Genomic DNA, 21,014 nt, shown 5'->3' with positions numbered 1-21,014 from the left:
GATGTTGTTTCTTGTGAATAAAAGAATACTTTTAAGAAACCTCATTTCAGAAGCAATCACTTTGGATTTTGTTTAATTATAGCGATAGATATTAAAGTTTATGTATCATGACAATCTTCACCAAAAGTGAATATCCCAAATGCAGGTGGCATTCTTAACAAGCAGATATGTACAAGGCAGTCAACCAGACAATGTACTATTTCTACATAAGCTCTAGTAAGAGAAAGGTTTCAGTTTATGAAAATAATTTTTGCAATATTAAGTATAATTTCTTATCTCTCGCTGATTCCTAACCAACAAGCTATGATGTCAATTCCCAAAGTTTACAGTCATTTAATATCACCATATTGAATCAGCTCAGTTAGGCTGCTAGATGGAGGACTGTTCTGCAGGGTGTTCCACCTCAAGGAGTGAAAACTAGCAAGACCAGTTTTGCTCATATCGGTGATCTCCTAAATCAGCCACTCTTGGAGCAATACTGCTGTGACTGGTTCGCCTGAATTAACACCTAGAACAGAATTTCTGGCACTACAAATATTCTTCACAATAAAGCTCAGCAAGTTGTGGGTCTTCAAGCATATTTCACAAAAATAACTGGGTACAAACTTTTATTTTTAATTGCACATTTCAGTAGGTACAACAAAAGGCATTATTGGTCCAGTATTTATAACAAGTGCTTCCATTTGTGGAAGAAACAGCGATCGTCGCATTCCTACATTCCGGGAGTGGAAATCCTTTGTGTTTCTACTCTCCAATCCTCCACCCCAGCAGTCCAATACAAATACGCAAGGAATGATCTCATGTGCGAAGTTCAGAAAATTCATTGCTCAAAATCTTCTCAACTATGTTATTAATGGCATCAAAGGTTGCACTCTTTGGAAAGGCTTGGATGAAATCTGTACCTTCTTCCAGACTACGTGCCAGCTGAGGATCTAGAGGAACACGCCCTGGATAGGAGAAAATATAAACAATTATGCGTCAAGAGCAAAAAAGGAAAACTACCACCTACAAGTCAATTCATTCTATGGCTCAATAAAGCCTTAACCAAAGCAAGCCACTACTAATAGTGATATGCACTATTGCCGCTGCAAATGTAAAGAAAAAAATCCTAGAGACTTGAAACTGCAATGTGAAATAATGGGTTTGAACTTGTGTTTGTCTGAAAGTCCCTTCTCTCCTAAAGTAGCAGAGAAAAAATTCAGGCAAACATGTTAGCAACTCATACTCATCATAGTTTCAAGTTCAAAGTAAAGCTACAGCCATTACAGTAAAAAAGAATCACAACAATTTGAATTGTTTCTAAAAAAAACAAATTCATATAAATATTAAGCATGAACATTATGCAATTAAACAGCCCTACAGACCCTAGCTTTTCTTTTCACTTCATCTGAATATCACCACCCTAAAGCAGAAACCTCAAAATGAAAAACATTTAAAGAGGCACACAAAAGAGCCCTTCATTGATATTGCCAAGGAGGAATGTTATTTAATAAAGGCCGTGGAAAATCAATGATCTTCCATGGAGTTGCTCAGAATAAAAGTCATCTCTTTCTCTTCATGCAACAATGTGCTCATTTCCCACATTACCATTTTGTTTACGTGTCTTTCTCTGTTAGATGTTTTGCCTCTCTCTGCCTGCATGGCTGATGAATTTTCTCTCTTTTCTGTAACTGTCTGTCTGCCTCAACATCTTTCTCACTCTCTCCAGGTCTGACCCATCTATCTGCTGTATACCTGCCATAGTCAAGGCAGAAAAAGCAGCACTGAGGGGCACTGAACGGGGAGGTCCAACAAAGAAAATGGGGGAAAACACAGTGCTTGCACTGAGCTCTCAATCGTGCTTGTGTGGAAGTATGGCAAATATTGCAGTCCATAGCCCCATTTATGGGAATGAAGCACAATATGAGCCCAAGGACCTGGAGAGAAGGTCTTCAAATTGGATCCAGAAATGTCTGATTTGCAGACGTTACATGGGAGGGCTCACTCCAATGAGACAGATCTACAGAAGGAACTAGATAAAGTCTGCACAGGGGTTCAATATTAAATCCTAAGTGAAAGGGAGTGCACATTCATAGAAAAAATAGCCAACATATCAATGATGTTGAAAGAGATCAAGGAATGTTAATAGCACTCAACATGTTCAGTCAGCATGGAGCAACAAAGTAAAAGGCTGGAGAGCTTTTTCTTGTGTTTGTCCTAGAGTTCTTCCACGCTCTCCACATCTGACCCAATTGTAAAACATTGCATTATGCTGCTATATCATTGGAGTAGGTTGGAGGACATCATGCTGAAACTGTACAATAATCTAATCAGACTCAGAGTGCTGTGCCCAGTTTTGGGACACAGACTCAATAGTAAGATTCAGGGTGGTATACAGAAAGCCATGAAGCTGAACCCCAATTTCAGAGGACTAAATTACAAGGAAACACCGGGAAACCCAGGCTTGACAGCTTTGAAAGGAGGACATCGAGAAGGGACTTGATAGATGTGTACATGGTATTAAATGGCATTGAAAAAACAAATCTGGAGCATAACTAAAGGCATTCCCTCAAAGTAGAAAAATTGGGCAAAGTTAGTATATTTAGGACCATTATCAAAATGTTCTGCACATCAGAAAAAGTGATTAACACTCAGAATGGACTTCCAGTAGTATAGTAATGGAGTTGGAAAATCTTGGGAGTCATTCAAGATTTAACTGAATGCTGTAATTATAAGGGGGCAGGGAAGTTGTAGGTTTTTGTTTAGATGGTTCAAATGGGCTTCCTTATCTGTGGCCTCATTTTGAATGACTCAAATTTCATGTGCACATTCACTAAAAAGCAGCAATCTGTACATGCTACAGACACACCTGTACTGTGTATTCATTTTTTGAAGAGTTAGGACTCTTAGAACAGGTATGACTCTACACACACAAAAACTGAAATATTGCCTCAAATTATAAATTTATTTTTCTCAATGCTGTTCCTTGAAATGAACACAAATCATGCCATGCAATGATCACAAAAAGTGGTTATATTTTGAAAAGAAATCCTATTATTACATAAATGTTGTCAAGATGGTTGGCTGAGATTAATCAAACTCAAACACTTACGAGTGATTTACAAATCTAAAGTTCAGTTTAGGATCCTCACCTAAAAATGGAACCCCAGATTGCTCAGCAAGTGATTCTCCCCCTCCGCTGGAAAATACATTAGTGCATTCCTGAAAAGCAATCATTTATTGAAGTCAAGAATCCGAAACAGCATCATTATATTCCTTTCAGTCATTACAGTCTTGAGACTTGTATCAAATTATGTTTAATCACAACAGATATTACCATTATTCAAACAGAGATATGCTCCTTGTAACATCACATCAATTATCATTTTAACCTACCATGCTTCAAGTGGAAATGCACCACAGATGCACTTTAACATTTTTTAGATCACTAGTGATATCATGGTTTAAAAAGAAAACACAAACTGCAGTCTAACATTTCAATTGATGAAAAGATCAGAGATTCTTCATTAACATTTAAGAGTTAAAGAAGTTGTGAAGGTGGAAGCATATTTTCATCTCCAGCCAAGATTAACAGGAAGACAAACCTCACTCATTTTAAATTCTACAGCAGTAAAAACCCATCAAAGACTTTCAAATGTTTAACAGACACTTGTAAGAAGTATTATTAATATTAATATTGACAGTATCAGCAATGAGCCCAGGTTTTTAAGCCTGCAAAGTTTATTCACTTGATCAGTGGTCCAATAAACCCCACAGTGAGCATAGTTCAAAAAGTTCTGTATCATACTCACTGAACAGTTAGGGCAAACAAAGCCACTCATGTTTTCAATTATTCCCACCACTGGTAACCCAGTTTTCTTGCAGAATGTCAATTCTCTTCTTACATCTCCTATAGACACTGCCTGTTAATAAAGCAAAAAGTTTAGAAACTGTATTCATCCAAAGCACTTAGAATGGTAATACTCAGTGGCCTTAAAATGAAAAAAGTACCATCCTTATTGGTCAACATTCATGGTCAAGAGTCACATATGAATAATGACCACTTGGGCAAGATAGCGTAGATTGATCACTGTTCATAGAATCATAATCCAGGAGCTTTTAGGAGAGATGGGGAGAATATTTTTGTCAAGCAGAAGAGCAGAGATAAAAAAAAAAGTAAATAGTGATTAGGCGATGCTAAGCTTGAGTTTTTAAATAGTCTCCAGATTGTAGGGACAGAAAGACTAAGGGAGGTCAGGAGTTTGGAGAGTTGAGGTTCAGTGAAGGAATGAATTACAGTATGAAATTGTAGCGTGATTTCTACAGATTGATGATGTGGGAAGAAGAGACTGTAAGATGGCACATTTATAGCTGAGAGAGGGGAAATTGTAGAGGAGCACTGACTAGACCAGTATTGGTGAAATAGGTAGAAACAAAAATGTTTGCAATTAAGCAAGAGACATTGAGAGGCGAGAAATGAGGAACTGTCCATCAGATGTTGAAGAACTGATACGAGAGGGTAAGGAAATATATTTATTTCTATTAAGGTATATTTAGCAGCTCCAATACTGGATTTATAAAAGTTACGAGTAGAAATAGAAACATAGAAAATAGGTGCAGGAATAGGTCATTTGGCCCTTCGAGCCTGCACCACCATTCAATAAGATCATGGCTGATCATTCCCTCAGTACCCCTTTCCTGCTTTCTCTCCATACCCCTTGATCCCTTTAGCCATAAAGGGCCATATCTAACTCCCTCTTGAATATATCCAATGAACTGGCATCAACAACTCTCTGCGGCAGGGAATTCCACAGGTTAACAACTCTCTCAAGAAGTTTCTCCTCATCTCAGTCCTAAATGGCCTACCCCTTATCCTAAGATTGTGTCCCCTGGTTCTGGACTTCCCCAACATCGGGAGCAATCCACCCGCATCTAACCTGTCCCGTCCCGTCAGAATCTTGTATGTTTCTATGAGATCCCCTCTCATCCTTCTAAACTCCAATGTATAAAGGCCCAGTTGATCCAGTCTCTCCTATGTCAGTCCGGCCATTCCAGGAATCAGTCTGGTGAACCTTCGCTGCACTCCTTCAATAGCAAGAACGTCCTTCCTCAGATTAGGAGACCAAAACTCAACACAATATTCCAGGTGAGGCCTCACCAAGGCCCTGTGCCACTGCAGTAAGACCTCCCTGCTCCTATACTTAAATCCCCTAGCAATGAAGGCCAACATACCATTTGCCTTCTTCACCACCTGCTGTACCTGTATGCCAACTTTCAATGACTGATGAACCATGACGCCCAGGTCTCGTTGCACCTTCCCTTTTCCTAATCTGCCACCATTCAGATAATATTGTTTTCGCGTTTTTGCCCCCAAACTGGATAACCTCACATTTATCCACATTATACTGCATCTGTCATGCATTTGCCCACTCACCAACCTGTCCAAATCACCCTGCAGCCTTTTAGCGTCCCCCTCACAGCTCACACTGCCATCCAGTTTAGTCATCTGCAAACATGGAGATATTACACTCAATTCCTTCATCTAAATCATTGATGTATATTGTAAAGAGCTGGGGTCCCAGCACTGAGCCCTGCGGCACTCCACTAGTCACTGACTGCCATTCTGAAAAGGACCCGTTTATCCCGACTCTCTGCTTCCTGTCTGCCAACCAGTTCTCGATCCATGTCAGTATATTACCCCCAATACCATGTGCTTTAATTTTGCACACCAATCTCTTGTGTGGGACCTTGTCAAAAGCCTTTTGAAAGTCCAAATACACCACATCCACTGGTTCTCCCTTGTCCATTCTACTAGTTACATCCTCAAAAAATTCCAGAAGATTTGTTAAGCAGGATTTCCCCTTCATAAATCCATGCTGACTTGGACCAATCCTGTCACTGCTTTCCAAATGCGCTGCTATTTCATCTTTAATAATTGATTCCAACATTTTCCCCACTTCTGATGTCAGGCTAACTGGTCTATAATTACCCACTTTCTCTCTCCCTCCCTTTTTACAAAGTGGTGTTACATTAGCTACCCTCTAGTCCATAGGAACTGATCCCGAGTCGATAGACTGTTGGAAAATGATCACCAATGCATTCACTATTTCTAGAGCCATTTCCTTAAGTACTCTGGGATGCAGACTATCAGGCCCCGGGGATTTATCGGCCTTCAACCCTATCAATTTCCGTAACACAATTTCCCGCTTAATAAGGATAGCCTTCAGTTCCTCCTTCTCACTAGACCCTCGGTCCCCTAGTACTTCCAGAAGGTTATTTGTGTCTTCCTTCGTGAAGACAGAACCAAAGTATTTGTTCAATTGGTCTGCCATTTCTTTGTTCCCCATTATAAATTCACCTGAATCCGACTGCAAGGGACCTACATTTGTCTTCACTAATCTTTTTCTCTTCACATATCTGTAGAAGCTTTTAGTCAGTTTTTAGTTCCCGGCAAGCTTCTTCTCGTACTCTATTTTCCCCCTCCTAATTAAACTCTTTGTCCTCCTCTGCGAATTCTAAATTTCTCCCAGTCCTCAGGTTTGCTGCTTTTTCTGCCCAATTTATATGCCTCTTCCTTGGATTTAACACTATCCTTAATTTCCCTTGTTAGCCACGATTGAGCCACTTTCCCCGTTTTATTTTTATTCCAGCAGGGATGTACAATTGCTGAAGTTCATCCATGTGATCTTTAAATGTTTGCCATTGTCTATCCACCGTCAATCCTTTAAGTATCATTTGCCAGTCTATTCTAGCCAATTCACACCTCAAACCATCAAAGTTACCTTTCCTTAAGTTCAGGACCCTAGTTTCTGAATTAACTGTGTCACTCTCCATCCTAATAAAGAATTCTACCATGTTATGGTCACTCTTCCCCAAGGGGTTTCGCACAACAAGATTGCTAATTAGTCCTTTCTCATTACACATCACCCAGTCTGGGATGGCCAGCTCCCTGGTTGGTTCCTCGACATATTGGTCTAGAAAACCATCCCTAATGCACTCCAGGAAATCCTCCTCCACCACATTGCTAACAGTTTGGTTAGCCCAATTAATATGTAGATTAAAGTCACCCATGATAACTTCTGTACCTTTATTGCATGCATCCCTAATTTCTTGTTTGATGCGGTCCCCAACCTTACTACTACTGTTTGGTGGTCTGTACACCACTCCCACTAGCCCCTTGGTTTTTTGCTCCTTGGTATTCTGCAGCTCCACCCATACCGATTCCACATCATCCAAGCTAATGTCCTTTCTTATTATTGCATTAATTTCCTCTTTAGACAGCAATGCCACTCCGCCTCCTTTTCCTTTTTGTCTAGCCTTCCTAAATGTTGAATACCCCTGGATTTTGAGTTCCCAGCCTTGGTCACCCTGGAGCCATGTCTCCGTGATGCCAATAACATCATACCTGTTAACTGTTATCTGCGCAGTTAATTCGTCCACCTTATTCCAAATACTCCTCGCACTGAGACACAGAGCCTTCAGGCTTCTCTTTCTAACACACTTTGCTCCTTTAGAATTTTGCTGTAATGTGGCCCTTTTTGCCTTAGGTTTCTCTGCCCTCCACTTTTACTTTTCTTCTTTCTATCTTTTGCTTCTGCCCCCATTCTACTTCCCTCTGTCTCCCTGCATAGGTTCCCATCCCCCTGCCATATTAGTGTAACTCCTCCCGAACAGCACTAGCAAACACTCCGCCTCGGACATTGGTTCCGGTCCTGCCCAGGTGCAGACCGTCCGGTTTGTACTGGTCCCACCTCCCCCAAAACCGGTTCCAATGTCCCAGGAATTTGAATCCCTCTCTGCTGCACCACTCCTCAAGCCACGTATTCATCTGAGCTATCCTGCGATTCCTACTCTGACTAGCACGTGGCACTGGTAGCAATCCTGAGATTACTACTTTTGAGGTCCTACTTTTTAAATTTAGCTCCTAGCTCCCTAAATTCGTCTTATAGGACCTCATCCCTTTTTTTAAACCTATATCGTTGGTACCTATATGCACCACGACAACTGGCTGTTCACCCTCCCTTTTCAGAATGCCCTGCACCTGTTCCGAGACATCCTTGACCCTTGCACCAGGGAGGCAATAAAGTAGACTTGGGATGTCTGAACCTGATCTCAATGCCAAGTACAGAATTTTTATGAGACACAGAACAACAGTCATGATTGAATGATGCTGCAGTGCTGACAGAAGGGGAACAGGGAATTACAGTGTGAAGGTGCAGTGTGAAACTTTCAACGCCAGGTAGAATAATATCACTTTCTACAGAAAAGTAAAAACAGCAGTTAGAGTGAGGAAAAGCAACAAAAAAATTCTTAAATACTATCTCAATTGACTGAATTTGATAGAGTGGATAGAGAGAGAATGTTTCCACTTGTGTGAAAGAGCATAACTAAAGGCCATCAATACAAGATAGTCACCAAGAAATCCAATAAAGAATTCAGAAGAAACTTCTTTACCCAAAGAGTGGTGAGAATGTGAACGCGTTATCACAGGGAGTGGTTGAAGCTAACAGTATAAATGCATTTAAGGGGAGTCTAGGCATATGAAGGAAAGGGAATAGAGGGTTATGCTGATATGTTTAGATGAGGAAAGACGGGAGGAGGCCGAGTGGAGCATAAACACTGGCATGGGCTGTTTGGGCCGAATGGCCTGTTTCTGTGCCGTATATGTAATCCTATGAAGTATGATGCCAAACAAGAATGGAACTGCCTTACAAAATAAAACTTAATGTCAATGCTACCACTTTAAATTTAAACAGGACCAATAAAATCAGCTCTGTAGAATCTTTGTAATATCCATCGCTGACACTAGAGGGCAATCCCAACAAAAGTAGAAGAGACTATTTGCCATCCACCCATGGGGACCCCTGTAGCATGTTAAACAAAATACCTGCTTACAGAAGTATCGAAAGTAAATCCAATTTTTTTCTTATAATCACTCAAAAAGATGGGAAACTCCTCTTGCTTTATGCATTTCAGTGAATGCATTTCAGACTGCATTAAATGAAATGGAGCAAAGCAAGATTATATGAAAAACCCCAGGAATGGGGATATTTCTGAACCAAAAAACATTACATTTAAACTAGATAACTACTTCAATAGCAAGTATTTCTCACCTTCAATCAGCCTCAGGCATAGTATAATATATTACTATCTATAAAAGTTACCTTATTTTGTTCCTACATTACAACAGTGACTACACTCCAAAAGTACTTTATTGGCGGTAAAGCGCTTTGAGACATCTGGTGGTCGTGAAAGGTGCTATATAAATCCAAGTCTTTCTTTCTTTTGTCAACAAGAAACTGGGCTCAAAGACCCACAAAGTTTTTGGTGCGTCCGAGGTCGTATCAGGACAGGCGGAGCAGATTTTGGGGCAGGACACAAATATGTTGGTTTCCTGTCCCTTTCCAGTCAGAAATTCAAGCCCATATGGGGCCAGCTGTATATACATCTATCCAGAAATGGATGGGCAAATGCAGGAATGATATAATTTGAAGGGATATCCAAATGTGTCCTCAGCAACATTGGCTGCAAATGAAGTCTGACATGGTCCCGAAATGCAGCCTTGCCAAGGACAGCAAAGGCATTTAAGTTTTAAAAGGCCAATTTCCTTTCCACGATTGATTGCAATAGAGAAAACGACCTCTCAGGAAACAAAAAGGACAATCATTTTCTTTAAATATTTTTGGCCAAGCACCACTGTGCTGCTGGCTGAGCCTTGCTATGGTTTCTGCCCTGCCTCATGGCCAAATTAGAAGACAGTTAACATAAGCGTCTTAACCAAACCCTGAAAAATAATTTTAGTCTTCGAGAACAAACATACGTTGAGTGAAAAAAAAGTATTAATTTTTCTATTGCTCCACTTTGTTATTGAACTGGTCAATGGGAGATGTGACCACACCATAGCTTCATAACTTAATCAGAATTTCCCCGCCAGCCTTATGAATAGAAATTTGGCTCTGTTCAGTCTGTCCAGCTGAAACCAGAACCGTGTCCATAACTGAAAAAACAGGACCCACATGCCTTAGCTCCATGACAAATATTAAAGTCTGTCCTCAGGGATCCTAGTTCAAACATGCTTTATAAATTTTCCACAATTTGAACGTGTCTGCTTGGGACATAAAGTGCACATTTAGCCAGGACAGAATGTGTGTCATGATTTAAATCATCCACATACCTAAATTACTAAAAAAAAATCTACACAATATTCAACTACCAACATTTATTGGCCTGGTACATCAAAAAGAAAATTAAAAAACTGAGCAGCTAAATTCCTCATTAAATGCACCTGAGGTGTTGTAACCAACAGAGCTCCGTCAGGTTTATGCTGGCGAAGGCACTCCACCACCGAGATGTGTTCATCAGAGGTCCCAGGCGGAGTGTCTACAATGAGATAGTCGAGTTCTCCCCAGGCCACATCGGAAATAAACTGCTTGATAAGAGCTAAGTGGAGGAGAAATTTTTTTTTTTTAAAGTCTAAAGCAAACACAAGAAAATGTAATTATTCTATAAATTCAGAGGCACATAACGTGTCACAGTTCAACTTGAGTTCTAAGTTCAAAAAGATCGCTTTAGTACTTTATCGCTTCCACCATCAGATTGCAAGTTAAGTCCCAGGGTTACAGGTCATTCAACTGCACCTCTCAGTTAGTCAAGGTCTACTTTATACAACTCTATGACAATATTCCCTCATTTTCTGGGCTTTTTTATAGGACTGAACCAAAAATCTGAACAATAAAAGGCTCATTAAAAAAAATAACCTAAGCTATCAAGTCACAAATGTATTTTTCACATATACTAGTCAATCTCCCACGGCACTACATGCAGCGATTCAAGACCAAGTGTAGCCTCCAAGCGAAATGGGGTTAGAGGGCGGGGTGATTTTTTTTGCCTCTCCCAGAATACTGCATGGTCAGTGGCTTTGGGGAGGGGGGAAAGAGTGTCTAGTCATGGTGCTCCAGGCATCATGAGTGTGGGGGCAGGCTTGATGGACCAGTTGGTCCTTTTGTGCCAGTCACTTTTGTATGCAATTGATGAAGGTGCACATATAATTCAGTCCCCATTTTATAGACATAATTCTACTTTTTACATTTCCATGCTATAATCTTTATATTTCCATGTCCACATTTATAATGGAAACTGTCAACATAAACTTGTGTCAAACTGAAATTACACCTTCCTGCCAGTGGAAGAAGTCAACAGGAAGTGCACACAGACATAAGGGCCCTGAAATTTCATGGAGGTTCAAAGACAATGTAAGTGACTGAAAATGTTTTCAGCCATTTCACTATTTCTCTGGGTGCTGCACCAATCTCCCACTTGAGTTGCACCAGGGAGATGGATAGAACGGCTGTGGAATTTCATGGGCTGGATCAAATCTTCTCCGGCATTGCTCATAAGATGTTAGAGAATATGGTATTATACCATGTAAGAAGATTGTATTATTCTACTGCTGAGCTGCAGTTTTGTTTATCTTTAAAGGTATAAAGCAAGTTTAAGTCTAATTTCTGTCAGCACAGGACACAAGATCAATTAGGGGTTAATTGCTGTTCAACAAAGTTTGCAGATTGGCAGGAATTTGTAAACTTATGGCTTCGGATCAGAAAAATAAAACATTATGAAGTGACTGCCTTTCTCTTTAATTTTATAAAAGACTGGATACTCTTAAGTCCAATAGACCAGACATATTTTTTTATGACCAACTATGCTGGTATAGAATTATCAGTCTCAAGTAAAGCTTTGAGCTTCAGGGAAGCACCTGTACCAAGAATTCAGATCCCTTGCTTGAATTTTATTACAAACATTTCCTAATTATCTCTACACAGCAAGACCAAAAATGTAATTCCCATCAAAATTAATTATCCAAGGCAACCTATGCATTTATATGAAAAAGTCAACAACATGCTGAAGAAATGCTCCAGACAATAACAAATTACTTTTAATTTATTACTGATGAAGCACAACTCAAGATTATTTTGTGTGTTAAAGTAATATGACCTCACCTGTTTTTTTGGGGCCTCTCCATATCACAGCTTCATCTGGAGTCTCCAAGAGAAAGCCTATTGACATCAAGCACATAGTTTTATCTTTGTCTACATAAACTGGTACCCAACCAGCATCGCATTGGTGTACAGCACTATTCAGAACATTCAGCATCCGAGGGATGCTGGGACCACACAGATCAATGTCCAGAATTCCAACCTAGAATAAAACAATTCAGCAATAAATTAAATGAGCAACTGAACTGGTTTGACAGCAGAGATTGACTAGAATGATACAAAGACTAGAGGTTATAGTTAAGGCTTTTATCACTGGAATAGAGGTCAAATGGAGAAAAGATCAAATAAAGGGTTTAAAATTTAAGCAACAATTTCAGAGAGTACATAGTGAAATATTGTTACTGTTCAAATCAGACTCAAAATTATCACCAGAAAAAAAGAGGGAAGATAGAATTTTTTTCAGAGCATTATTGGATCATTGAATGTTTTACCACAAGTGGCTATTGAGACAGAACCTAAATTTTAAAAAGGAATTGGATAAGCATTTGGAAAGAACACAAAAAGATTCGAACATTTGCAATCTTTTCTTTTTGAATTTACATTTTCTTTAAATAAATGTTTTTAAACCATTCAATGTTTTTCTTAATTATGTCCCACTTTATTTTCCCTCTGATGAGATTTAAAGTAAATTAAACAAAGGACAGCTTCTGCCAGCAAGTTAGAAATGATCTGGCGACAGTAATTGGGAAATATTTCATGTTGGCAAACTATCCAGTTGCACTGTGGAGTGCTGGAATAAAGGGTTGCCTTAAATGCTGTAATTCTCTACAGTGAGTTCCTTGTTTCAATTAGACTTCGCACGAGATGTTGAGCAGTCTTGCATATGCCATAGTTGATTGTTCAGGAGTGGTACAAAGTCCAATTTGGGAACCAATTGCTTGCCCTATTGGTCGTTGAATACTGTATGGACGATATGTAGAATAAAGTTCAGGAGAAAACTTCTTCAAAAATTGAGTCAAGGGGGAACATTTATGCAGAACTTTTAAATGAATTGTTTGTAGTACCAGTGACTTTATAAGTTGGGGTAGAGTTTCTGCTAGGTTGCTTGGTTAGCACAAAAGATCGAGGAATTTCAAGCACAAATCACGTCCTGCCCAGACTGAATTTCCACGATCTTTTACACTGGTTGTTAAAACAATGCACTGGATTCCGGGTCCACTCACAAAACTGGCCACACCCCCAGATCAAATTAATCACCATGGTGAGTTTCTACTAACTGCACCCGTGTGTGGTCAAGGAGGTGCTTAAAATTAAACTTTTTTTTTGTTTAGGTGCAAGGACACCTTTTGAAAGTTTTAAAATATTAAAAAATATTTAACTTACTTGCCTTCAAGGGAGTGCAACAAAGGTTCACCATACTAATTCCTGGGTTGGGGGATTGTCCGATGAAGCAAGCTTGGAGTGTAGGCCTATAGGCCCAAATTTGCCCAGGAGTTGCTCCGTTTTTTTTGGAGCAACTTGATTTTTCTGGAGTATCTTAAAAATCCCCATGTTGCACATTTAATTTGCGGCAGTGTAAGTGAGTTAGTTAGGATTGTTTTTAGTTTAGTTTTTTCTTCGAAAAAAAAAAGGGACGTTACCAGCCACCTATGCCTGTTTTGGCCAGCTAATAGTTGCTCAAAACTAACTTTGGCCAGCTTATGTGACCACTTGTGACCGCACAGAAAACCCTTGCGGAGAGTTAAGAAATCAGCGCAGGTAGCCAGAGATTGGTGGGGGGGGGGGCGGGGGGGTGCGAGGACGAGAAGGGAAACGGAGAGGACCTTGCAAAGCACTAAACACCTTCACAACAACATTCAAGAAGCATAAAAACCATCAATAATAAATTAAAAAAATAAAAATAAATAATAAAAATAAAACTTAAATCCTATGTAACTAATAGAGTGGACAAGGGAGAACCAGTGGATGTGGTGTATTTGGACTTTCAAAAGGCCTTTGACAAGGTCCCACATAAGAGATTGGTGTGCAAAATCAAAGCACATGGTATTGGGGGTAATGTACTGGCGTGGATAGAGAATTGGTTGGCAGACAGGAAGCAGAGAATCGGAATAAACGGGTCCTTTTCGGAATGGGAGGCAGTGACTAGTGGAGTGCTGCAAGACTCAGTGCTGGGACCCAAGCTTTTTACAATATACATTAATGATTTGGATGAAGGAATTGAGTGTAATATCTCCAAGTTTGCAGATGACACTAAACTGAGTGGTGGTGTGAGCTGTGAGGAGGATGCTAAGAGGTGCAGGGTGATTTGGACAGGTTAGGTGAGTGGGCAAATGCATGGCAGATGCAGTATAATGTGGATAAATGTGAGGTTATCCACTTTGGTGGCAAAAACACGAAGGCAGAATATTATCTGAATGGCAGATTAGGAAAAGGGGAGGTGCAACGAGACCTGGATGTCATGGTTCATCAGTCATTGAAAGTTGGCATGCAGATACAGCAGATGGTAATGGCGGCAAATGGCATGTTGGCCTTCATAGCTAAGGGATTTGAGTATAGGATCAGGGAGGTCTTACTGCAATTGTACGGGGCCTTGGTGAGGCCTCATCTGGATATTGTGTTCAGTTTTGGTCTCCTAATCTGAGGAAGGACGTTCTTGCTATTGAGGGAGTGCAGTGAAGGTTCACCAAACTGTTTCCAGGGATGGCTGGACTGACATATGAGGAGAGACTGGATCAACTGGGCCTTTATACACGAGTTTAGAAGGATGAGAGGAGATTTCATGGAAACGTATAAGATACTGACGGGACGGGACAGGTTAGATGCGGGAAGAATGTTCCCGATGTTGGGGAAGTCCAGAACCAGGGGACACAGTCTTAGGATAAGGGGCAAGACATTTGGGACTGAGATGAGAAGAAACTTCTTCACTCAAGAGTTGTTAAGTCTGTGGAATTCCCTGCCGCAGAGAGTTGTTGATGCCCGTTCATTGGATATATTCAAGAGGGAGTTAGATATGGCCCTTACGGCTAAAGGGATCAAGGGGTATGGAGAGAAAGCAGGAAAGGGGTACTGAGGGAATGATCTGCCATGATCTTATTGAATGGTGGTGCAGGCTCGAAGGGCCAAATGGCCTACTCCTGCACCTATTTTCTATGCTTCATAACTCAGCCCGGGAAGTCAGCAGGCCTGCCGGTGAGAGAGGCCACTCCATTGGGGATAGGTGTGTGTGGGTGGGATGCCCAGGCGGGAGAGCGAGCGCAGGGAGCTGGCCACACACAACGCACTGGGCTCGCAGAACACGGAGGCTGCAGGGGTCAACTCTGAGGGACTGGTAGACCTCTCTCTCTCTCCCCCCACCACCGCCCCCCCCCCCCCTCACTCCCACTCCTCTCTCTCTCTCTCTCTCTCTCTCCTCCCCGCCCCTCCTCCCTCGGTGCGGGAGGCCACTCAGCCGAGGATAAGTGCGGGACTCTCTCCTTGACGTGCAGCAGCTAGGCGCACGTTATGACACCACTCGGCCTGGGATAGGGGCGAGACATCAGGTCCCACGCTGCAGAGGAGCTACTGCGCATGCACGAAACCTCCAGTGCGCATGCGTTGAGCTGCCATCACTCTTGAGCGCAGGGCCCTAGCTCCGCCCCCCTACTGTAATTGCCACGCTGCGCCAAGCACAAGGACAGTCGACAGAGCGGGGAGAATGCGGAGATGTCTTTGTGGCGCCGTTTTGAGTGTGGAAAGTTGCCGCACCTCACGTAAGTGTGCTGACAAAACCGGAGGGCCAAATTTGGGCCCATAATCCCTAGTGTTTAGAAGAATGGGGGATGATTCATTGAAATGTATAAAATTCTTAAGGGGCTTAACAGGGTAGATGCTGGGAGGATGTTTCCCCAGGTTGGGGAGATTAGAACTAGGGGTCACAGTTCCAGATTAAGAAATCTGTCATTTAGAACCGAGATGAGGAGAAATTTCTTCACTCAAACAGTTGTGAATCTTTAGAGTTCTCTACACCAGAGGGCTGTGGATGCTCAGTTGTGGAGTCTATTCAAGACAGAGATCAATAGATTTTTGGATGCTAAGGGATATGGGGATAGTGTGGAAATGTGGAGTTGAGGTAGAAGATCAACCATCTTCGTGAATGGCAGAGCAGGTGCGAAGGGCCAAATGTCCTACTCCTGCTCCTATTTCTTATGTTCTTATGTTCTTAGAAATGGACTACTGTACACCAATGAAACTAGTAAATGGTTCTGTATAGTTTTTTAAAAAAAGTAATTTTCAGTTATTTAAAATCAGGTGGTGGACTAGATAGAACCATTAAAAATTTTTATTTTTTGTGATGAAACCCATTTTCAGTTATATTAATAAAATTGCTCCAGGTTACCACTCCAAAATATATTCCTTGATATATTTAAAAGAAAACAAAAATTAAAACATTGCCCAATTGCACTAGTTCATGGAAGATTTTATGTTTGGCAATATGCTAATGAATTTGAGTGGAAAGGTTAGCAAAAAAATTCAATTCAGAAAACCTGAGCGATTTTGAGTGCAATTTGCGGCCAGGATGCCGATTGCACCTAAAATGGAAACTCTACCCAATTATATTTTAGAAAGAGCAGGAAAATTAGACTAGAGGTTGATAACTCTGGTGCAGAGCTGGCAGTTGCACAGGCACAATGAACAGAAATGGCTTCCTTCTGTACTTAATACTTCTAGGATTTGAGTTAGTTTGTTTTGTTTTTGTTTTCTGTCATTATGTTTTGCCCTTAATGGACTCATCACTGAGATAACATCATGTGACAGAAAATGAACTTTTTTTGAAGCCAATACCCTTCACACAAAAAGGCATGATAATTTCTGTTCAGCATTCATCAAATATTCACCACCTTGTCTAAATTTATTTTATCTTACCCTTTTCCCCGCATTCCTCAGTGCAAGTGCTAACTCTGTTGTTATGGTGCTTTTCCCAACTCCTCCTTTGCCAGAAAGAACCAGCAGGATATGGTCAACAGAAGCTAGGTTATCTTTGTAAATTAAAAAGATAAGAGTACATCATTAAAATCAAGTACATTTCAGTAATTTAAAAAGATCAAGACACAGGCTAACCTAGCAGACGATTATGTGCAGGCTAATTCCAATGGTTTAAAAACATTCAGTTCCTTGGGTATTTCACAACTGCTGGGTTTCTGTTGCTGGAGCTGCTCAGAGTTCCACGTTCAACCAAGATATTTCCCTCCCCCGGCAGAGAACTTGCACTGATTAAGTCACCTTACTCCATATGTCCGAAGCATTACCTACAAATATTGTGTGTAGAACCTAGTATCTTTCTTCACACAAAATTTGTTTTTAAATAGCCTTACATGATATTGAAAAAAACTAGAGAGGATACTGTAGGTATGGAAGTAACATTACTCAACAAGTTCATGTACAGTATCCTTTACATTTTGTTCAGATCTTTATTTTTCCACCTCAATCTTATCTTTTTTTCTCCTCAAGATGGTAGCTCAGTGGGGTATTGGCAAACTTGTGGTACCTCGTTCAAGTGAGAATTCTCATAAGTCACAGGACACAGTGCTATTTCACTTTGGGGAGTATGACAGCCAGACTTGATAGCCATGTTCCAGTATTTTCACTCCGTGTTCTTGGATAGCAATTAGAAGCTGGTATCATGGCAGACTTCACTCTGCGCCCCGTATAGATCAGTGAGTGAACCTGGAACCTTCATGGACTACACAGTTCAGTACCATGTAATACACTTGCACACTAAATATTCAGGACTGCCAGCTTGCTTGATCTTAAATTTTTGGCACAGTAAACTACTAAAATAAATTGCATATATTTAAACAGTGGCTGGATTGGTGTTCAGCTGAGAATTTTCAGATGCAGAACATTCACAGCATCCTACCTCTCATCAGAACATGATCACTAACTTTAATGATACAAAGGATACTACGAAGAAATATGGAATAGGATTTATAATCAGCACCTCTGAATAGCAAGATGTAGTAAAGTGCTTCACATTATCTTCAGGTGTCTGACAAACCTCATTTGTTTACAAACAATACAATTAGCATAACTAGAGGCAATCAATACAAGATAGTTACCAAGAAATCCAATAGGGAATTCAGAAGAAACTTCTTTACGCAGAGTGGTGAGCATGTGGGACTCGCTACCACAGGGAGTGGTTGAAGTAAACAGTGATGCATTTAAGGGGAGGCTAGACAAGCATATGAGGGAGAAGGGAATAGAGGGTTATGCTGACAGAGTTAGATGAGGAAAGATGGGAGGAGCCTCGAGTGGAGCATAAACACCAGCATGGACTGGTTGGGCCAAATGGCCTGTTTTTGTGCTGTATATCCCATGTAATCCTATGTAATTAGTTAAAACGAAAATGATTACTTCCAATGCATTGCTTCTACATAGTTTTTTAAAAATTAGTTCCTGGGATGTTGGAGTCACTGGCATGTCCAGGATTTATTGCCCATCCCCAATTGTCTTTGCGAAGGTGGTGGTGAGCTGCCCTCTGGAACCGCTGCAGTCTGTGTGGTGAAGGTACTCGCATACTGCTGTTAGGGAGGGAGGTTCAGGATTTTGACCCAGCAACTATGAAGGAATGGCGATATATTTCCAAGTCAGAATAATGTGTGACTGGGAAGGGAACTTGGAGGTGATGGTATTCCCTTACGTCTTCTGCCCTTGTCCTTGTAGGTGGTAGAGGTCATGGGTTTGAGAGGTGCTGTCAAAGAAGCCTTGGTGAGTTGCTGCAGTGCATCTTGTAGATGGTACACACTGCAGCCATGGTGCGCTGGTGTTGGGGGGAGTGAAAGTGTAAGGTGATGGATGGGGTGCCAATCAAGTGGGCTACTTTGTCCTGATGGTGTCCGGCTTCTTGAGTTTTGTTTGAGCTGCACTCATCCAAGCAAATAGCAAAACCAAAATGCTTTTTGGTTTTCTCCCTTCCAAAATAGGAATAAAAGATCTGCCACTTGTTCTTTTTTAATAAAGACAGTGCTCCTATAAATTGTAAAAAAAAATGTTCATTTCCATTTAAATGATCACTTTTCACCCACTTTTTAAAAAATCAACGCCTCTCCTGAAGGAGCCGATTCTTGACTGGGTACACTACTCAGGTGCTGCTGCTGTACTCCCCTTGGTGCCGCAGCTTAATGAAACATTTTTCACCAGTGAGTCCAGTCAGCATCGACAGGCTTTTCAACTCTCTCCTGTCCTCATCCAATATTCACATAAGTGTCACAGATCTTCAACAAGAGTGACTAGATAGCAATCAGAAGCAGGAATAACAGCAAATCTATCCCTTCCCCGGAAGCAGGAAAGCTAGCCAATTTATCCTTTCCTAACTCAAGAGCACTGAGGATAACTGAAATGTCACAACTATTTGGCCCCAGCAAGGATCAGCATGATTCAGTGGCAGAATCAAGGACTTCCCTGGTCTGAAACAGAAATAGAAAGTGCTGGGAATATACATCAGCTCTGTCAGTATCTGTGAAGAGAAAAGACAAACTACCATTCAGGTGTATACCCTTCCTCAGAACTTAAAACTAAAAAGATAAGCAAGCTCCTTATCAGGGGCAAAAAAAACAAGGGTGGGAAAGGAAACAAGACAATAAATGCTTCAATCCCCAAGAGGAAATTAATATGTTGAATGACCTGCAAAACTTAATAAAAAAAACAGGAACACATTAGTTGATATAAAAGATCTCACTGAGGCAATGAAGAGGCATTAGAACAAAATAGTCTACAAATGGCAGGAATAGTGAAAAGCATGGGGAAAGCTGCAAAGAAAAACATTAAAAGGGGGAGCCGGAAGTCTGAAACCAAACCAGGAAGTGTTGGCCCTACACAATAAAGCTGCCAACCACAAACAGAGAAAAAAACAAAACCCGAGTGCAGAATCCCCACCACAGCCAAGGCTTTACAACCAAATGTCAAGGCACCTCCTCCAGATACTGACAGACCTATTAAACACCTCTTGCTAAAAAGAGAATTAGGTAAAGTCTGAAGTTATTAAAGTTAATGTTCATATCAGAAGGCTTCAGAATACCCAGAGAAGAGATAAGATACTGTTCCTGAAGGTTGCACTGAATTCGATTAATGCAAGAGGGATCAGAGTTGGAATGGGATAACACATGAACATAAGAAATAGGAGCAGGAGTAGGCCATACAGCCCCTCGAGCCTACTCCGCCATTTAATACAATCATGGCTGATCCGATCATGGACTCAGGTCCCTGCCCGCTCCTCATAACCCTTTAATCCCTTTTCGTTTAAGAAACTGTCCATTTCTGTAATAAATGTATTCAACGACCCAGCCGCCACAGCTCTCTGAGGCAGCAAATTCCACAGATTTACAATTATTATCTACGAGAAGAAAGCTTTCCGGTTTTAAATGGGCGACCCCTTATTCTAAGATTATGCCCTCTCGTTCTAATCTCCCCTATCAGCGGAAACATCCTCTCTGCTTTCACCTTGTCAAACCCCCTTATAATCTTATACGTTTTGATAAGATCGCCGCCCGTAGATAATAATTACAATGACATATTAAAACCACTTGGGTCAACTGAGACCAGCTCGCTAGCCAGGGTACTGGGACATGTCGAACACCAGCCCTTAAATCCCAGATTATATAGAGATCGGCAGGCGGAAGAAAGGGGCCGTATTCAATCAGATCTATCTCCCTTTTTTTAACGGCAATAATTTCCAGTGTCTGGCAGTCACTTCTCCTCCCCCCAAGACACATCTCACTTTCCAAAACGGCGCTTATAAACCAGACTCAAAAAGCTTTAATACCTTCGACGGCCTCCATGTTGTTCATTTCCGTGCAACGGCCACCCAGCGCGTGCGTGCGTGCGTGCGCGTGCAGACATGCCCCGTCACGTGGCAGCACGAACACTTTACAAACGACTAACCGGCTGAAAGCGCGCTCGCGTAGATCGCCTCAACTTGAAGCGGGCAAACGCGATATGTATGACGTGCGCATTGTCCACTCATCGAATAGCTCGTGATGACGTTTCGTCTTATAGACGTATTGG

General features: G+C 41.2%; 1 protein-coding gene across 1 annotated transcript; it reads right to left on the bottom strand.

Moving 5' to 3' along the window:
• Nucleotides 1–594: 594 nt before the first annotated feature.
• On the bottom strand, nt 595–20,868 carry nubp2 (nucleotide binding protein 2 (MinD homolog, E. coli)). The gene is made up of 7 exons (XM_070856763.1): nt 20,773–20,868; nt 16,878–16,990; nt 11,979–12,177; nt 10,265–10,419; nt 3,792–3,902; nt 3,132–3,201; nt 595–947 (listed from the first exon to the last, which is right to left on the bottom strand). Exons 1-7 carry the CDS (start codon nt 20,795–20,797, stop codon nt 799–801), a joined length of 822 nt encoding a protein of 273 aa, XP_070712864.1. The 5' UTR covers nt 20,798–20,868; the 3' UTR covers nt 595–798.
• Nucleotides 20,869–21,014: the final 146 nt, after the last annotated feature.

Source organism: Pristiophorus japonicus, chromosome 15 (genome assembly GCF_044704955.1).
Source record: "Pristiophorus japonicus isolate sPriJap1 chromosome 15, sPriJap1.hap1, whole genome shotgun sequence".
NCBI lineage: Eukaryota > Metazoa > Chordata > Chondrichthyes > Pristiophoridae > Pristiophorus > Pristiophorus japonicus.
This window is presented reverse-complemented; position numbering and strand designations above follow the sequence as displayed.